The sequence below is a fragment of the Populus euphratica genome, unplaced genomic scaffold, assembly GCF_000495115.2.
Source record: "Populus euphratica unplaced genomic scaffold, PopEup_1.0 scaffold324.1, whole genome shotgun sequence".
NCBI lineage: Eukaryota > Viridiplantae > Streptophyta > Magnoliopsida > Malpighiales > Salicaceae > Populus > Populus euphratica.
Genome location: NW_011500211.1, coordinates 171,355 through 188,236, shown reverse-complemented (window position 1 = coordinate 188,236; position 16,882 = coordinate 171,355). Strand labels below are relative to the sequence as shown.

Genomic DNA, 16,882 nt, shown 5'->3' with positions numbered 1-16,882 from the left:
AAGTTGATTTTAGATTTATAGTTAACTAGAATGCATCGTGACAGCTTTTACATAATTAATTTTAAATATAAACTAAAAAATAATTAAATTGGGAGATTTTAAGTTTCAAATATAAATTTAATAATAGTATTAAATAAATTTTTATGAGCAGTATTGTTGAAATTATTTTTTTAATCCTACCTCAGCCTATAAACTAATATTACCTAACTATCAAATAAATAAATAAAAACTAATAATCATAAGCTCAAATTTAATGCGAGTTGTCCAAACTTGATTTTATATTCAAATCAATTCTCAAAAGATTGATACTCAATTATGGTCTTATACATTAAATAAGATGTATATTAATATTAAATATACAGGACAGAAGACTTACGATATCGACTTTTTCTCGATAAAGCTGATAACAACTACTTCCTTTATTGTTTTGCTATGCTGCTGAACTCTCAATATCATTAATACTAAAATAATAAAAATAAAAATAAATATTATTAACTACATAAGGTTGACGTGTTGCTTACGTAGTTATCACTCTACCAAAAATTTTAAAAAAGTTTTTCTATGGAGTTCCTTGATTTAAATAAAACTTGAAATACCATCAATTTATTTTAATGATTTCTTTAATTTTTATTCAAAATAACATCTTGTTTTTCTAATTATTTTTCAAAACAAATTCGTTCATTTAAAAGAAACCTAAAACAATGTTTTATTAAAATTAATTGAGGTTAATTTATGTACTTATTGGTTGATTTTTAAAAAATTAAATTTTTATTCAAAATGATATGTTTTTTTTTTAAAAAAATCTAAAGAATTCCTTCATTTAAACAAAACTATGGGATATGATTAAGTCATTTTTAACGGTTTTTTTATTTTTATTTTCAAACGAGCTCATTCATTGAAAACTCGAAATAATATTAGTTGATGAACCAATCCATGATCCGAGCATTGCGTTAAGTTGGATAACTATGGCTTAATAGGATGGATAATTCCCAAAAGAAATTACGCAATCAATCATTCTGGTAGGTGAAGAGGAGGGTAGTTTTCTGAAATATCACTACTGAATCCCTTTTAGACCTATCTTTTAGCTAAAGTAATCTAATTATTAACAAAACTCACACTTTCTGTGACTACGCAATGGAATCCCTAATAAATAATTAACCATCTTTATCATGGAGGAGGCGTGCAAATTCCAGTTCTAGCCCCTCCTGCTTTGCATAGATAGATACCAATGGTCCTCTTTACCTTGTATATTTGTTAAATCAAATCCCTAACTCTGCATTTTATCAAATCAGTCCTTCTACTTGCGATTTAAGATCCTTCAGCCAATGCGCAAGTAACATCTGTCTGATCAGTTCGCAACAAGGTGGATGCCATAGAGGGTCTCAGATAACCTTTATTGGAAAGTACAGGGGTATATTTAAAAAAAAACATAAAAGATAAGGGACTGAATTGACTGAGAGTTTAAAGTGGAGGTACCATAATGTGTTTATTCAATCACCAGTCTCACTCAAAATAGAGTCACTTGAATCATGTTCACATACACTCTAATTAATCGATGGAGATTTCTTGCCTGGACAAATCAGGCATTATGGAAGTGATTTTCTATACATATTTATTGAGCATTAAATTCCCCTAATTAATAATTTTAAGCCGAAAAGCAATTATATATATATATATAGTCCTTGTCTTTTCCTCCTTCTAGATACTCCTTTACTCGAATATTATAAAAATTTCTGATATATATTAACTCGGATTGTGGGTATCAATTTCTCATGTCTAAAATATAAAGTATTATGATTGATCAAATATGATCATTAAACAAAAAGAAAATTCACATTAGACACAACTACGCAAATCATAAAGACAAGAATGAAGAGACTTCATCTTGCTCATATGCTTTAGCTTTATTAATTGACGTGTCTTTTTCTTTTTTCTTTGTAATATTTCTAATCTTTCTTTTCAACTGGGTGTCTTATTACAATAATTTCGCATTCTTCTAGATGAACAAACCATGTTGCCAATGCCTTAAGTAAAAAGGCAATCAATTTCGTCCTAAGAAAATCTATAACCAGAAGTTCAAGACAAAATAAATTAATAAATAAATGAAATAGTAATTTCCATATTGAAAACTATTATCAGAGTCTAAAACGGGTTTTCTGGCTGCAAAAATTGGAGAAAAATAGCTATTCAAAAATCAACTTGATTTTTTTTTTTTGGGGGTGAGAAGTCAACTTGATTTTCTCGTTTGGCTGCTGCGGTAGTAAGAGCATAGAAATGAAATGTTTCTTGAAGCCATTTTGGGCGGAACTGATTGGTTTTTTTTTTTCAAATGTTTTCAGTTCATGTCCACTCAGTGGATAAATAACAAATGAAATGTTTTCAGTCTACATTTAACACAAGACTCACTTTGCTTTTTTGATTTCTACTTCAAATTGCAAATGTTACGAGTATGGATTCCTTCAACTAATTGCTTCAAGCAACAAATAGTTAAGAGTGCCAGCAACAAATTGAGGTGCTAGTTGCTTCAAGCTACAGGGGTTAAAGACTAAGCAATATGAAACAGTCATAGGAATAGTTGAAATCTGAAAGAAAAAGAAAACTTCAGCCTAACAAAATTTAATGATTTAGTGTATTTTTCAACCAGAACATGAGTGAGAGCCTGACCATTGAAGTTTGAACCGGCTAGTACCAGTTGATTACTAGATCATTTATTTATATTGCATTGGAGGTTGAGTGAAATTTTTCTTAAATATTAAAAAAAATTTAGATATTGCTAATGCTTTTTAAATTAATTTAAAAAAAAAATCATGAGAAAATTGACCCGATATAATATAGTTGGTTTCATAGGTCCAAGAGTAACTTATATAACCCATAAAAACATAGCTTGATTAAAAAAAAAATTAAAATGATATTTTTTTATATTAAGATAACAACGTATTAGATTGACTTGGATTAACCCAAGTTAACATGTTAAATATACAATTTAGATTATGAGACTATAATAACCATATAGAAAATTATAAAACATAATTCTTAATTAACTTAATATTGAAGAATAAAATTGTTATAAAACATAATTCTTAATCAACTTAATATTGAAGAAATTGAAATAAATAAATTAAAAAGGACTTAAAAAAATGATATGAGTTAATCTGTCAAATTTGCAACTTAGGTCATAAAATCAATATAACTCCATGGAAAATAAATTAAAATAAATTATAAATTTCAATCCCTTATTAGCTCAATTTTAAAGGATGATTAAAAATTAAATTAAAAAAATATAAAAAACAACTTGAGTCAATTTGTCAAACTCATTACCTAAATCATCAGATTGAGATAACCTCATTGAAAGAAAATAAAAAAAAATAACCTGGTTTAATTAGGATTAATTTGTCAAATCCACGAATTTAATTATGATATTGAGATAATACAATAGAGAGTAAATCAAAATAAATTATGAAGTCGATTCTCAATTGCCTTTTTCAAACTTAATGTTGAATAATGAAATTTATAAAAGTTTTAATTCAAAAAATGACATAAAAGACACAAAAAATAAGTCAAGTTAACCCAAGTTGACTTGTTAAGGATAAGTTAATAAAAAGTAAACTGTAACAAATCATGGAGCTTAATTATTAATCAAACATAATATTAAATAATAAAATTATAAGAAAAAATCACAAAAAAAAAACCAAGTCAATTGAATTAACCTGTCAAATTCATGACTTGAGTCATAAGACGTGAACAACCTAATAAAAAGTAAATCCAATGTTGAAAGACTCGTGACTCGGGTCAAGAGACCAAAATATTTTTTTTAACTCGTGACTCGGGTCAAGAGACCAAAATAATTTTTTTAAAAAAAATAACTTGACTTAACTAGGGTTAAAATATCAAAACTCGTAACTTTGATTGTGAGACTAAGATATCCTCATAGAAAACAAATAAAAATAGATTATGAAACTCAATTCTCAACTAACTCAGTATTAAATGATAAATTTAAAAAAAATCAACTTAAAAAAACAAAACACAACCTATGTCAACTTGAGTTAATTCAATCAGTATTATTCGCAGGTCACGAGGTCAAAATAACATAATATAAAATAAACAAAACAAAACAAATTATAAAATCTAATTCTTAATTAATCTAATATTAAAAAATAAAATTAAAAAAAACTTAAGTCAACTGAGTTAATTTGTCTAATATTAAAAAATAAAATTTAAAAAAAACTAAAAAAAAACTTAAGTCAACTGAGTTAAGTTGCCAAATTGGATTATCCCACCATCTTATGATTTATGTTATGAAAGTGTGATAACTCAAAAAAATAAATTAAAGGATGAAGTTAAAAAAAAAACATTGATTGAAAAAAAAAAACAAAAAAGCAAAGCACTATTACAATAAATAATGAACAAATAATGAACGATACAATAAAACTACCTCCTTTTTTAATTTATAGTTAATATAAACTCTAAGACTAAAATTAAAAATGATTGAGAATTGTCAACAAAAACTCTTTTATTAAATTTTTACCTAAGTTTAATAAATTTTCTCTAGTTATAAGTTAGATAGTTTAACATGAATTAATCTGAATTAATTAAAAAATTTGACTTAGTAAATTGAATTTAGGATTGACCCACCAGTTCATTTAAATTTAAATATGTTAGATGAGTTAACTTGAATTAATATTAACCAATAAAAATAACATTATTTTAAATTTTTCTCAAAGTAAAAAATAGTTTTAATTAAGTCACTTCGGTTGTTCAGTTTTAACTAGATTAATTCTCACTAAATTTATTTTAAAACTTGATTTAGATTAAATCTTAGCTTAACCTACTATGCTGAATTTAATAATAGTAATTTTTATTGTATTTGTAGTATTGTCCTTTCAAATTTCAAATTAAATGTGATTTAATAAGAAAGAAGTGAAATGAGTTTTTTTAAAACGGAAAAAGTATCAAAATAAAATAATTTAACACTTGGTGAAAAAAAAAAATCTTTTTAGTATTGATGTTTCAATTAAAAATACAACACCAATGATAAATCACAGTGGAAGCTAGCTAAATCTCCCTTGTATAATCAGGCAAAGCTGTAGAAGATTAATCTAACAGTTGGGTTCTTCTCTGTGTTGATAGATAATAATAATAAAAAAAAAACCATGTGTTAATGCTTGGTTTAATTACTCAAATTGCCTGAGTTAAATTAGAAGACATTATCTGAGAAAAAAGAAATTTGAGATGATGAATCTTAGGCTGCATAAACCAAGATCAAACAAGGGCTACGATAATTCATTCACATTCATAATTAAATTTTAATTAATCATTAATCAATTAGAAAAGAGAGAATATCATACAGCATTAACTATAATCCAACATGGGCTAAGATATTTCCTTCACATTCATCATCAAATTTATAGTCATCAATGAAAACCATATCTAACTGTGCTCCACATGTTGCCTACCTGCATGCTTCGATACCTAGGGGATACCAAAAGGGACCATATGACAAGCTCCTGTACGTTAATTTAGGTAGAGTTACATGTCGGTAGTTGATAATATCATAGAAATCTTTGTCAACATTAATTGTTCGATTCACATAGCCTTACATTCAGGGTAAATTCAATATATAGTCCCCCTGTATAATTATGAGATGTAAATCAATCCAGTATTTAGTTGAATTACATTGTGATATTAAACCTGATTTAACCTGGCGGTTTAACTTAATTATTAATTGACCAGACCTTAATTTAGGCTGATTTTCAAATTAAAAACCTTGATTTAAGCTGATTTTTAAATTGAATTGAATGAAAATTAATTTGATATGATTATATTGGTTTGACTTACTAATTTGTGACTTGATCTACTCGTTCATGATTTAATCAAAACTTAATTTATTTTTCTTAAATTTTTTGAAGACATAGTCATTTCAAAAAAATATTAAAATGGTATTATTTTAAATTATTTTGGATCAACTCTCTTAACCTGTGATCGAGTGTTATATTGAGTCGTGAGTTATATTATATTAATAACTTTAAAATTACCTATGACTCGATTCCTACACTGAATTATAATTTAAATTGAATTTAATAATTTTTGAATTATAATTTAAATTGAATTTAATAATTTTAGAATTAATTCATGTATTTTAATTTTAAACAAGTTAACATTCATGTATCTATACTTTTAAATCTAGTCGCATTTACAACTCCTGTTTATTAATAATACTCTAAAAAATATAGGAAAATCAATATAATTTTTTTATTACTTATATATTATAATTATTATATTATTATAACATATAATAGTGTTTCATTGTGCAGCAGTGCACAGTGAAACTCTAAATTTTTTTTAATTTTTATTTAAATTTTAATATCTTTATAGTTTTTTTTCTTTGTGTTTTTTTAATGAATTTTTTATTTAATTTAGTTTGTTAATATTAAATTTTTATTTAGTTACTAGACTTTTATGTCACAGATTCCAAGTTTGACAGGTTAACCTAATTTAACGAGTTAACTCAAAATTATTATTATTTTTTTATTTTTAATTATTTTTTTGTTTAATTTAGTTTGTTAATATTAATTTTTTTCTATTTAATTATTATATTTTAATGATATGTATTCCAGATTTGACAGGTTAATCTGTTAATTTTTTTCTATTTAATTATCTCTAATTTAAAGAGTTAATCTAATTAATTTATATGTTTTTTTCATTATTTTTTTAATAATTTTTTATTTTTTAAATTAATATATTTCATTATTATATTTTTACGGTACGGCCATGTTAGAAGCGTATCACGCGTTACCAAGTGTACACAGCCAAATGCATGAGATATCCACACTTGACCACGTGGATTCAAAATGTAAGAGTCGGCAAGCTAAAAATTAAAGTAGAGGGGCTAATTTAACCAATTGTTGAGACTTGAGGGATCACACAATGAATTTAACCTTAAATTTAATTGCCTCTTGACCAACCTATGCTGACTTCTTTAACGTGACGTTAGGATTAGATCATGGAGAGTCATCAACACGGTGTAACCCTTCTATAAGAGAAGTCTAGTGACATTCAATTCTTGAACACAAGCCTAAGCAGCAGGGGAAAAAAAAGAGGCAAAATGGTGCCTTCAAGTTTTTGTATTTTTTCAACTCTTGTAGTTCTGCTGCTATCTTCTTCAGTGACAGTTTCACTTTCAATTAAAGATAATTTTGTCCAGTGCTTCTTACAAAATTCAGAACTCGCCGTTCCTACCTCAAGTTTTTACACCCCAGACAATAGTTCTTCATTCAGTGCTGTTTTACAGTCTACTGCTCAAAACCTGAGGTACTTGTTGCCTTCAGTGCCAAAACCTGTGTTTATCTTCACACCTCTGTATGAAGCCCATGTCCAAGCATCTGTTATCTGCTGTAGACAACTTGGACTTCACCTTAGAGTCCGTAGTGGAGGTCATGACTATGAGGGTCTCTCTTATGCTTCGGAAATTGAGTCACCTTTCATTGTTGTAGACCTTGCCAGGCTTCGAGCTATCCAAGTTAATATTGAAGACAACAGTGCTTGGGTTCAGGCAGGTGCTACAATTGGTGAGCTTTACTATAGAATTGCTGAAAAAAGCAAAACTCATGGCTTCCCAGCTGGCCTTTGCAGCAGTTTAGGCATTGGTGGGCACATTACAGGAGGTGCTTATGGTTCGATGATGAGAAAGTATGGCCTTGGTGCTGACAATGTCATTGATGCTCGTATAATTGATGCTAGTGGCAGGGGTGTTTAAAAAGCAAAACTCATGGCTTCCCAGCTGGCCTTTGCAGCAGTTTAGGCATTGGTGGGCACATTACAGGAGGTGCTTATGGTTCGATGATGAGAAAGTATGGCCTTGGTGCTGACAATGTCATTGATGCTCGTATAATTGATGCTAGTGGCAGGGTTCTTGAAAGACAAGCCATGGGAGAGGATGTTTTTTGGGCAATTAGAGGAGGTGGAGGAGCCAGCTTTGGTATCATTACTGCATGGAAAGTAAAACTGGTTCCAGTTCCATCAACTGTGACTGTTTTTACAGTTACTAAGACCCTGGAACAGGGTGGCACTAAGCTTCTTTACAGATGGCAGCAAGTTGCTGATAAACTTGATGAGGATCTCTTCATCAGAGTCATCATACAAGCAGCTGATGGTGCGAAAAAGGGTCAAAGAACTGTCACAACTTCTTATAATGCCTTGTTTCTTGGTGATGCGAACAGACTACTCAATGTCATGAAGACTGGCTTCCCTGAATTGGGCTTGACACGAAAGGATTGCGTCGAAACTACCTGGCTGAAATCTGTGCTATACATCGCAGGCTACCCAGCCAATACAACTCCTGAAGTTCTGCTTCAAGGCAAGTCAACATTCAAGAACTACTTCAAAGCCAAGTCAGATTTTGTCCAACATCCCATACCTGAAACCGCACTGGAGGGGATATGGAAAAGGTATTTTCAAGAAGTGACTCCTTTCATGATATGGAATCCTTACGGTGGAATGATGAGCAAGATTTCAGAGTCGTCAATTCCTTTCCCACATAGAAAAGGTATCCTCTTCAAGATCCAGTACGTGACCAGCTGGCAAAGTCCTTCAGAGGATGCTTCAAAGCATATAGATTGGATTAGGAAGCTTTACAACTACATGGCACCTTATGTTTCCATGTTTCCAAGGCAAGCATATGTCAATTACAGGGACCTTGATCTGGGGATGAACAAGAAGAGGAACACAAGCTTTAAAGAAGCAAGTGTCTGGGGTACCAAGTACTTCAAGAACAACTTCAACAGGTTGGTACAAGCCAAGACCAAAATTGATCCTGACAACTTCTTCAGGCATGAGCAGAGCATCCCACCTCTTCCACTCTCCTCGAGAAAAGGGAAAGGAAAGGGACACCATGGGATTCATTAGCTAGAGATAAGTAATTGGTTGGAGCATCATATATCCATGTCTTTATTGGGGTCAATATTGTACTGAATTTGATTTTATTAAGAAATATGATAATGTTTTCTAGTTATTCATACAGGTTATGCAATAAAATAGCTTTTGTGTTTTCTAAATGTAGTAGAAAGTTGATGAAATGTTCCCTTCTCTGCAAATTAAATTTTGCTTAATGTTTTGATTAAAAGAAACGCAGCAAGTAATGTAGTTCATAATCCAGAAGTAAATAAAAACATAATTATATAAGCTAGAGTTTAGTGACTACAAGATCATTCATTAAATTTAATTTAATATCAACAAATTATAATTAAAATCTTGAATTGAACACCCTCCATCCCTTTTTTCTAGAAAAAACTAAATTAGCACACGTGGTTGACAAGGCCAAAACGTTAGGTCGATCCTTTGTCGACATGTTAGAAATGCATGGACCTTCACCTGGTCACTAAAAAAAACAAAACCAAGAATGAGACGTGATTTACGAGTCAAGACTAGGATCGTTAAGTTTCAATCAATTAATGGATTGAAGTGAGGAATGTGTTTGGTTAAGCCGGCAGATTTGTATTTGAGGCCCAATAAAAAACGCACTAAAAGCATAAAAAATATATTTTATTTTTATTTATTTTTATATTATTTTAAAAATAATATAAATTATATTATAAAACCTCACTTGACAATTTACGCTATTAAATGAAATAGTTTTAGAATCTCGATAACTAAATAGTCACGAGTTGACTATTGTAAAATTATCAAGGTGAATTTCATGAGGCTAAATTTCATTTTTCAAAGGAGTTTTTTTTTCTTGGAAATTATATATTAACTAAGCGGTCATGAGTTCAAATCTCACTATTTTTATTTTATTTTATGTGTATTTGTGTAAATTTTAAATTTAAAGAGTTTTTATTTGAATTGATATATTAAAGAATTATACAAATTATATCTTAAAATCTTATTTAATAACTTAAACTTTTTGGTTGATTTAATTCTTTAACAACAATCATACCACTCTTGAATATCAAAATCTAAAAATCCTTGTAGTTTAGAATTTAAATATATTCTATCTTTATATATTCAGATATTCTACATGATACATGTTACGCTGCGATACTAAATTATTATCTTCTTCTTAAAAAATATATTAAGGTGTTGTATGCAGTTTTAAAAAAAAAATTCATGAATCGAGTTATAAATCCGATTAAATCAACTAAGTTTGTTTTATTTTAATTAGATGATATAAAAAACAATAATAGTAAATGAACTATTTACAAAAAATAATCATGATTACTTGGAAAAAAACCTTTTTTCTAAAAACAATAATGCATCTCAATTCTTAGTTAATAAATATAGAAGGGCATAATTGGGTAAAAAAATAATGCATCTCAATTCTAAGTTAATAAATATGGAAGGAAGTAATTGGGTGAAAGATGTAATTAGATAAAAAATAATCCATCTCAATTCTAAGTTAATAAATATGGAAGGAAGTAATCGGGTGAAGGATGTAATTAGGTAAAAAAATAATGCATCTCAATTCTTAGTTAATAAATATAAAAGGATGTAATTAAATAAGAAAATAATGCATCTCAATTCTTAGTCAAAGCAAGTTAGCATAAAAAAATTATAATCTAGATAATAAAAGATAAGCCAAATAAGGTTAACATGCTAAACATAAAGTCCAAATTATAAGGATGGGATAACTTAATACAAAAACGAAGGAAATCATAGTGTCTATTTTTTTTAAAAAATAAAATTGAAAAAAATAAAGGCAAATGAAAATTGAACAAAAAGGTCAATAAAAAAATTAAAAAAATAAATATTAAATTGAAAAAAATAATACATCATAAATTAGGATTGAAAAATAAAATTCTATAAAAGGAACAAGAAGAAAAATTAGAAAAAAAAATAAGTATCATTATTGAAATATAACAATTAAAGGGACAACTTTGAAAATCTGAATGACCAATATGATTTTAAAAAAGAAAAAAAAAAGAAAAAACCTATTTATTAATAACAAATTGTGTCACCTTCACTTTTATTTGTTATCTTAATAGGTGAAAGGAAATATTTGGCTGCTAAAAATATCATACAAGCAATTAAAAAAACATGAATATTTTTCATATGCTAATGTTTTTTACATGCTAGCATATAAATTATATATTTCAATAATTTTTTTATTAAAATATTATTTTATGTTTAACCGTTTATGCTATTAAGTGAAATGATTTTATAACATAATATTAAAATCTTGATAACTAAACAGTTACGAGTTGATTATTGTAAAATTGTTGAGGTGAATTTCATGAGGCTAAATTTCATCTTTCAAATGAGTGTTTTTTTCTTGGAAATTATATATTAACTAAGCAATCATGAATTCAAAACTCACTATTTTTATTTTATTTTATTTTATAAAAATAAAAAAATAAAATAATGTGTATTTGTGTAAATTTTAAATTTAAAGAGTTTTTATTTGAATTGATATATTAAAGAATTATACAAATTATATCTTAAAATCTTATTTAATAACTTAAATTTTTTGGTTGATTTAATTCTTTGACAACAATAATACCACTCTTGAATATCAAAATCTAAAAATCCTTGTAGTTTAGAATTTAAATATATTCTCTCTTTATATATTCTTTATATATTCAGATACTCTACATGATAAATGTTACGCTACGATGCTAAATTATTATCTTCTTCTTAAAAAATATATTAAGGTGTTGTATGCAGTTTTTTTAAAAAAATTCATGAATCGAGTTATAAATCCGATTAAATCAACTAAGTTTGTTTTATTTTAATTAGATGATATAAAAAACAATAATAGTAAATGAACTATTTACAAAAAATAATCATGATTACTTGGAAAAAAACCTTTTTTCTAAAAAAAATAATGCATCTCAATTCTTAGTTAATAAATATAGAAGGGCATAATTGGATAAAAAAATAATGCATCTCAATTCTAAGTTAATAAATATGGAAGGAAGTAATCGGGTGAAGGATGTAATTAGGTAAAAAAAATAATGCATCTCAATTCTTAGTTAATAAATATGAAAGGATGTAATTGAATAAAAAAATAATACATCTCAATTTTTAGTCAAAACGAGTTAGCATAAAAAATTTATAATCTAGATAATAAAAGGTAAGTCAAATAAGATTAACATGCTAAACATAAAGTCCAAATCATAAGATTGGGATAGCTTAATACAAAAATGAAGGAAATCATAGTGTTTATTTTTTTAAAAAAAAATGAAATTGAAAAAAATAAAGGCAAATAAAAATTACACAAAAGGGTCAATAAAAAAATTAAAAGAATAAATATTAAATTGAAAAAAAATAATACATAACAAAATAGAATTGAAAAATGAAATTCTATAAAAGGAATAAGAAGAAAAAAAAAAATAAGTACCATTATTGAAATATAACAACTAAAGGGACAACTTTGAAAATCTGAATGACCAATATGATTTTAAAGAGGAAAAAAAATATTTATTAATGATAAATTATATCACCTTTATTTGTTACCTCAATAGATAAAAGGAAATATTTGACCGCTAAAAATATCATACAAGTAATTAAAAAAACATGAATTTTTTCATGTGCTAATGTTTTTTACATGCTAGCATATAAGTTGTATATGTCAATAATTTTTTTGTTAAAATATTATTTTATGTTTATTAAAATAAAAAATTGCTTTTAATTAACTTTGTAATAACAAAAAGCCTATTATAAAAAGACAAAAAAAAAAAAACTACTGTACTTGGGCTTTAAAAGAGAGTCATAACATGTAGGACTGTTATGGGGCATAGGTATTACTGTTTTTTTGCCCTAGACGCGACGAATTTGATTAGATTGATCAAGAAGCCCAGACTAGTGAGATGCATGGCCTTTACTTTTCTAGGCCTTTTATCGTTGTCTTTTAGCCTAATTCTCAGTTCCTAATAGTGTATTCAAAATTCCTGTGTTCACACTGCACAGTGCAAAGTAGTGTGGAATGGTGCCATATGTGTTTTATCTTAATTATAGATTAAAAAAATATAATTTATAATTTTTTAAATATATTTTTTTAAATTATAACTGTAAAAATTATCACAGTACCGAAAAATATTTTCCAATAAAAGATATTTTTTAATTCATTTAAAAATATATTTTTATCAAATTAATCAAGAGTTGCACTCGTGATTATCAAGTTTAATAAAATTATCGCTAGTGATACGTGAGAATAAAAAACATTAAAGGTTTCAATTTATTAATTATTTTTTATAAAATGATATGATTGAGAAGTGATGTCATATACAATGATATATTGATAGAAGGACTTTTAATTTTCTTCCCTTAACTTTATATAATGATTTTACGATTTAACGAAAAATAATTAATATAAATAAAACAAAAATATAGAAAATAGCTTTAATTAGTTATTTATCAGTTAAGGAAAGAATTAAAACCTTTAAGAACTATTAGGTAAAACTGAGAGGTTAGGCATGATGAGGTGTTCCCATAAATTGAACCTAGTGAAGCTCATTTTTCAAATTATAACTTCAATTTCGTCACTCAAATTTATAAGCATCAAAATTATATCCCGAGTCAAATCAAGAAGATTCAAACCAATTCCAAAAATACTATCTTGCATCCTTGGCTATTTCTCTACAAAGAAATGGTTGCACGCATTAAACTATTTCAATTTTTTACTCTTTTTTTCTTGGTTTTCAGCTTAGTAATTCTAACAGTCTGGTTGTTTTTAGGGTTAAATTTTATGTAATTATGTTTTATTGAAAACTTTCTCTTCAATCCTATTAAAAAAAACTCTATAAGTTTAATTTTTTATATTTTATAACTATAAAATCCATTACAATACCAAATAGATATTAAATAACATGGGAGTGTTAATAAAGAAAGAGATCTATAATTTGTATTCACTTTATTCATTGTTTTATGTTAATAATACTCCTATATATATAGAGAGAAAGGGTTTTTGAAAGCTACGGATTCTTATCACATATAGGACTTATACAACTGTAGAGTAAATCAATAGGTAAAATCTTCCATACAAATTCTCAACTAACTTAATATACAGCTAATGCCCACACTCCCCCTTAAGTTGGTGCAAAGATTTCTTTCATGCCTAACTTGTCAAGTGAGCTCTAAAAGTTTTTGTTGGAGATGACCTTTATAAGGATATCCGCGAGCTGATTCTCTAATCTAATAAATGAAAAATTAATCACTTATTCTTTAAGATTTTGTTTAATAAAATATCTATCTACCTTAATATGTTTCATGCGGTCATGTTGAACTAGGTTATAAGATATTTTAATGGCAACTTTATTATCATAGTACAAGTTCATTCTTGATTTGGGACCAAAACCAATTTCTGAAAATAATCTTCTGAGTCAAAGTAGTTCCCTTTGCCATCCCTTGAAACTCAACCTTTGTGCTTGATAAGGCAATTATCTTTTGTTTCTTGCTCTTCCATGTGACTAAGTTGCCACCAATAAAAGTGAAGTATCTAGTTGTAGATTTTCTATCAGATATGCTTCTTGCCCAGTCAGCATTTGTGTACCCTTTAGCCTCTAGATGGTCGTTTTTAGAAAATAAAAGCCTTATTTCAGGAGCTGATTTCAAGTAACGAAGTATTCTAACTAGGACATCCATTTGTTCTTCACTTGGATAATGCATGAATGGGCTGATTATATTGGCATCATAGCAAATATCTAGATGAGTATGTGATAGATAAATCAACTTGCCCACTTATCGTTGATACCTTTCCTTACTGGTTGAAACTCGCTTTGAAAAATCCCCATGTTTTTGATTCTGAACCATTGAGGTGTCGGCTGGCTTGTAGTCAAGCATCTTTACTTCAGTTAGTAGGTCTAACACATACTTTCTTTGTGAAAGAAATATGCCTTGTTTTGACTTAGTCACTTCAATCCCTAAGAAATACTTAAGTCCTTCCAAGCTCTTCATCTTAAACTTAGTAGCCAATTGTTTCTATAACTTATACATTTCTTTTGTATCATCTCTAGTAATGATCATGTCATCCACATAAATTATTAAGGTAGTTACCTTTCTCTGTTGTTGTTTTAGGAATAAAATGTGATCAAAGTTGCTTTGTTGAAAACCATATTTTTTCATAGCCATACTAAACCTGCCAAACCAAACATATAGTAATTGTTTCAACTCGTATAAATCCTTTTGTAATCTGCAAACAATTCTAGAAGTAAGGGATGAGGAATACCCTGATGGGATGTCCATATACACTTCCTCTTTAAGGTCTTAATGAAGGAAAGCATTCTTGAAATCAAATTGGTGTAGTGACCAATCTAAATTTCCTGCCAAAGATAATAATACTCTGACAGTATTTAGTTTTGCTACTAGAGAGAATGTCTCATGATAGTCCACTCCATATTTCTATATATATCCCATGGCTACCAATCTTGCTTTATATTGATCAATTGATCCATCTGTTTTGTGTTTAATAAAGAAAATCCATCTATACACAACTATCATCTTCCCTTCCGGTAGTGGAATAAGTTTTTATGTTCTGTTCTTTTCCACTGCTTCCATCTCTTCCTCTACTTCTTGTGTCCATCTAGAATTAGTCAAGGCTTCCTGAATTTCATGAGGGATATGACAAGCAAATAGCTTATCGGTGAAGTCTCTAAGAGGTTTGGTCAGCTTTTGAGTAGTTACATGATTAGAGATAGGATATTGTGATTGTTTTCCTTCAATGCTGGGTGAGTATTGAGCTGGAGGCTTACCCCTATTATGTTTGGTAAGTAATTGATAACTAATAGGAGTATCCAGAATAGGGTTAGAAGGTGAAGAAAGAGAGGTTACCTCATAGATATTCTCTAGCGAAGAATGATCATTGTCGGGTACAAGGATTAGAGGGGTTTGTCTGCTGGGCGTGTGATGTTCAAGATTTTCTAGCACTATTGCATCGTCTGTTATAACACTTCCTGCAACATCTTTTTCTATTATAGCTGTATTATCCACTGTATCATCCCTTTCTGCCACTATTACTGTTGGTACCCCGACTTTTGCAGGAAGATCAACAACACCTATAACATCCCTTTTTGTCATTATTATTGTTGGTTTTATAACTAGGCAGTCCCACCACTTCTGTTCTTTCTTTTATATCTCCTCCTAAAGAGGAGAATTGGATACTAGTGATGAGTAATAATTCTCAGATTCTAAGAATGTAACATCTATTGTGATGTAGGTATGTTTTATGGTATAATTATAGCAACAGTAGCCTTTCTTATTTGTACCATACCCTAGAAAAATGCACTGATCAGCATATTAATCTAGTTTGCTTTGTTGGTTTTTATGTAGTTGGACAAATGCTACACATCTAAAAACACGTGGGGAAACATGAGTACAAATGGTAATGTAGCATGATTAGACACAACCTGTAATGGAGTCTTGAATTCTTAAGATTTTAAAAGGCATGCAATTCAGTAGGTAGACAACGGTTACTATAGTTTTATCCTAGTAGTGGTGAGGTACGTATGCCCTAATTAGTAATGCACGAGCAGTTTCCAGAATGTGTCTATTCTTTGTTCGACCACTCTATTTTGTTGTGGAGTTTAACTGTAAGATAATTCATGGAGGAGACCATATTTCTAAAAATATTTCACAAAATCTTGGTTTGCATATTCTCCTATATTATCTGAAATCAGGAACTTGATTTTTGCTGAAAATTAGTTCTAGATCATAGCATGAAAGGCACAGAATACACCAAATACCTCACCTTTATGTTTCAGCAAACATAACCATGTCATTCAGGTGCAATCATCTATAAAAGTCACAAACCAACATATACCGTGTATTGTTGTGATATGAGATGGTCCTTTCACATTTAAACTCTAAATAACTCAGACTAAAAAATAATTATGGAAATAACTGCCTCATATAACTAAATGACGGGTGTCCCAACCAAGCATGCCATAACCAAATA

General features: G+C 28.4%; 1 protein-coding gene across 2 annotated transcripts; it reads left to right on the top strand.

The window, feature by feature from the left end:
• The first annotated feature begins 7,045 nt into the window (after positions 1-7,045).
• LOC105112115 (tetrahydrocannabinolic acid synthase-like) lies at positions 7,046-9,050 on the top strand. Of its 2 annotated transcripts, none has more exons than XM_011007705.1 (2): positions 7,046-7,632; positions 7,794-9,050. In XM_011007705.1, exons 1-2 carry the CDS (start codon positions 7,103-7,105, stop codon positions 8,899-8,901), a joined length of 1,638 nt encoding a protein of 545 aa, XP_011006007.1. In that variant the 5' UTR covers positions 7,046-7,102; the 3' UTR covers positions 8,902-9,050. The 2 variants fall into 2 exon arrangements, with proteins under 2 accessions (XP_011006007.1, XP_011006006.1); XM_011007704.1 differs by having other exon boundaries at positions 7,046-7,643; positions 7,805-9,050.
• Positions 9,051-16,882: the final 7,832 nt, after the last annotated feature.

Excerpts from the sequence above, each read along its gene's own strand:
- LOC105112115 (XM_011007705.1), top strand. The coding sequence starts at position 7,103 with ATGGTGCCTTCAAGTTTTTGTATTTTTTCAACTCTTGTAGTTCTGCTG. Across the intron at positions 7,633-7,793 it reads CCAGCTGGCCTTTGCAGCAG|TTTAGGCATTGGTGGGCACA; the intron begins TTTAGGCATTGG and ends CCTTTGCAGCAG.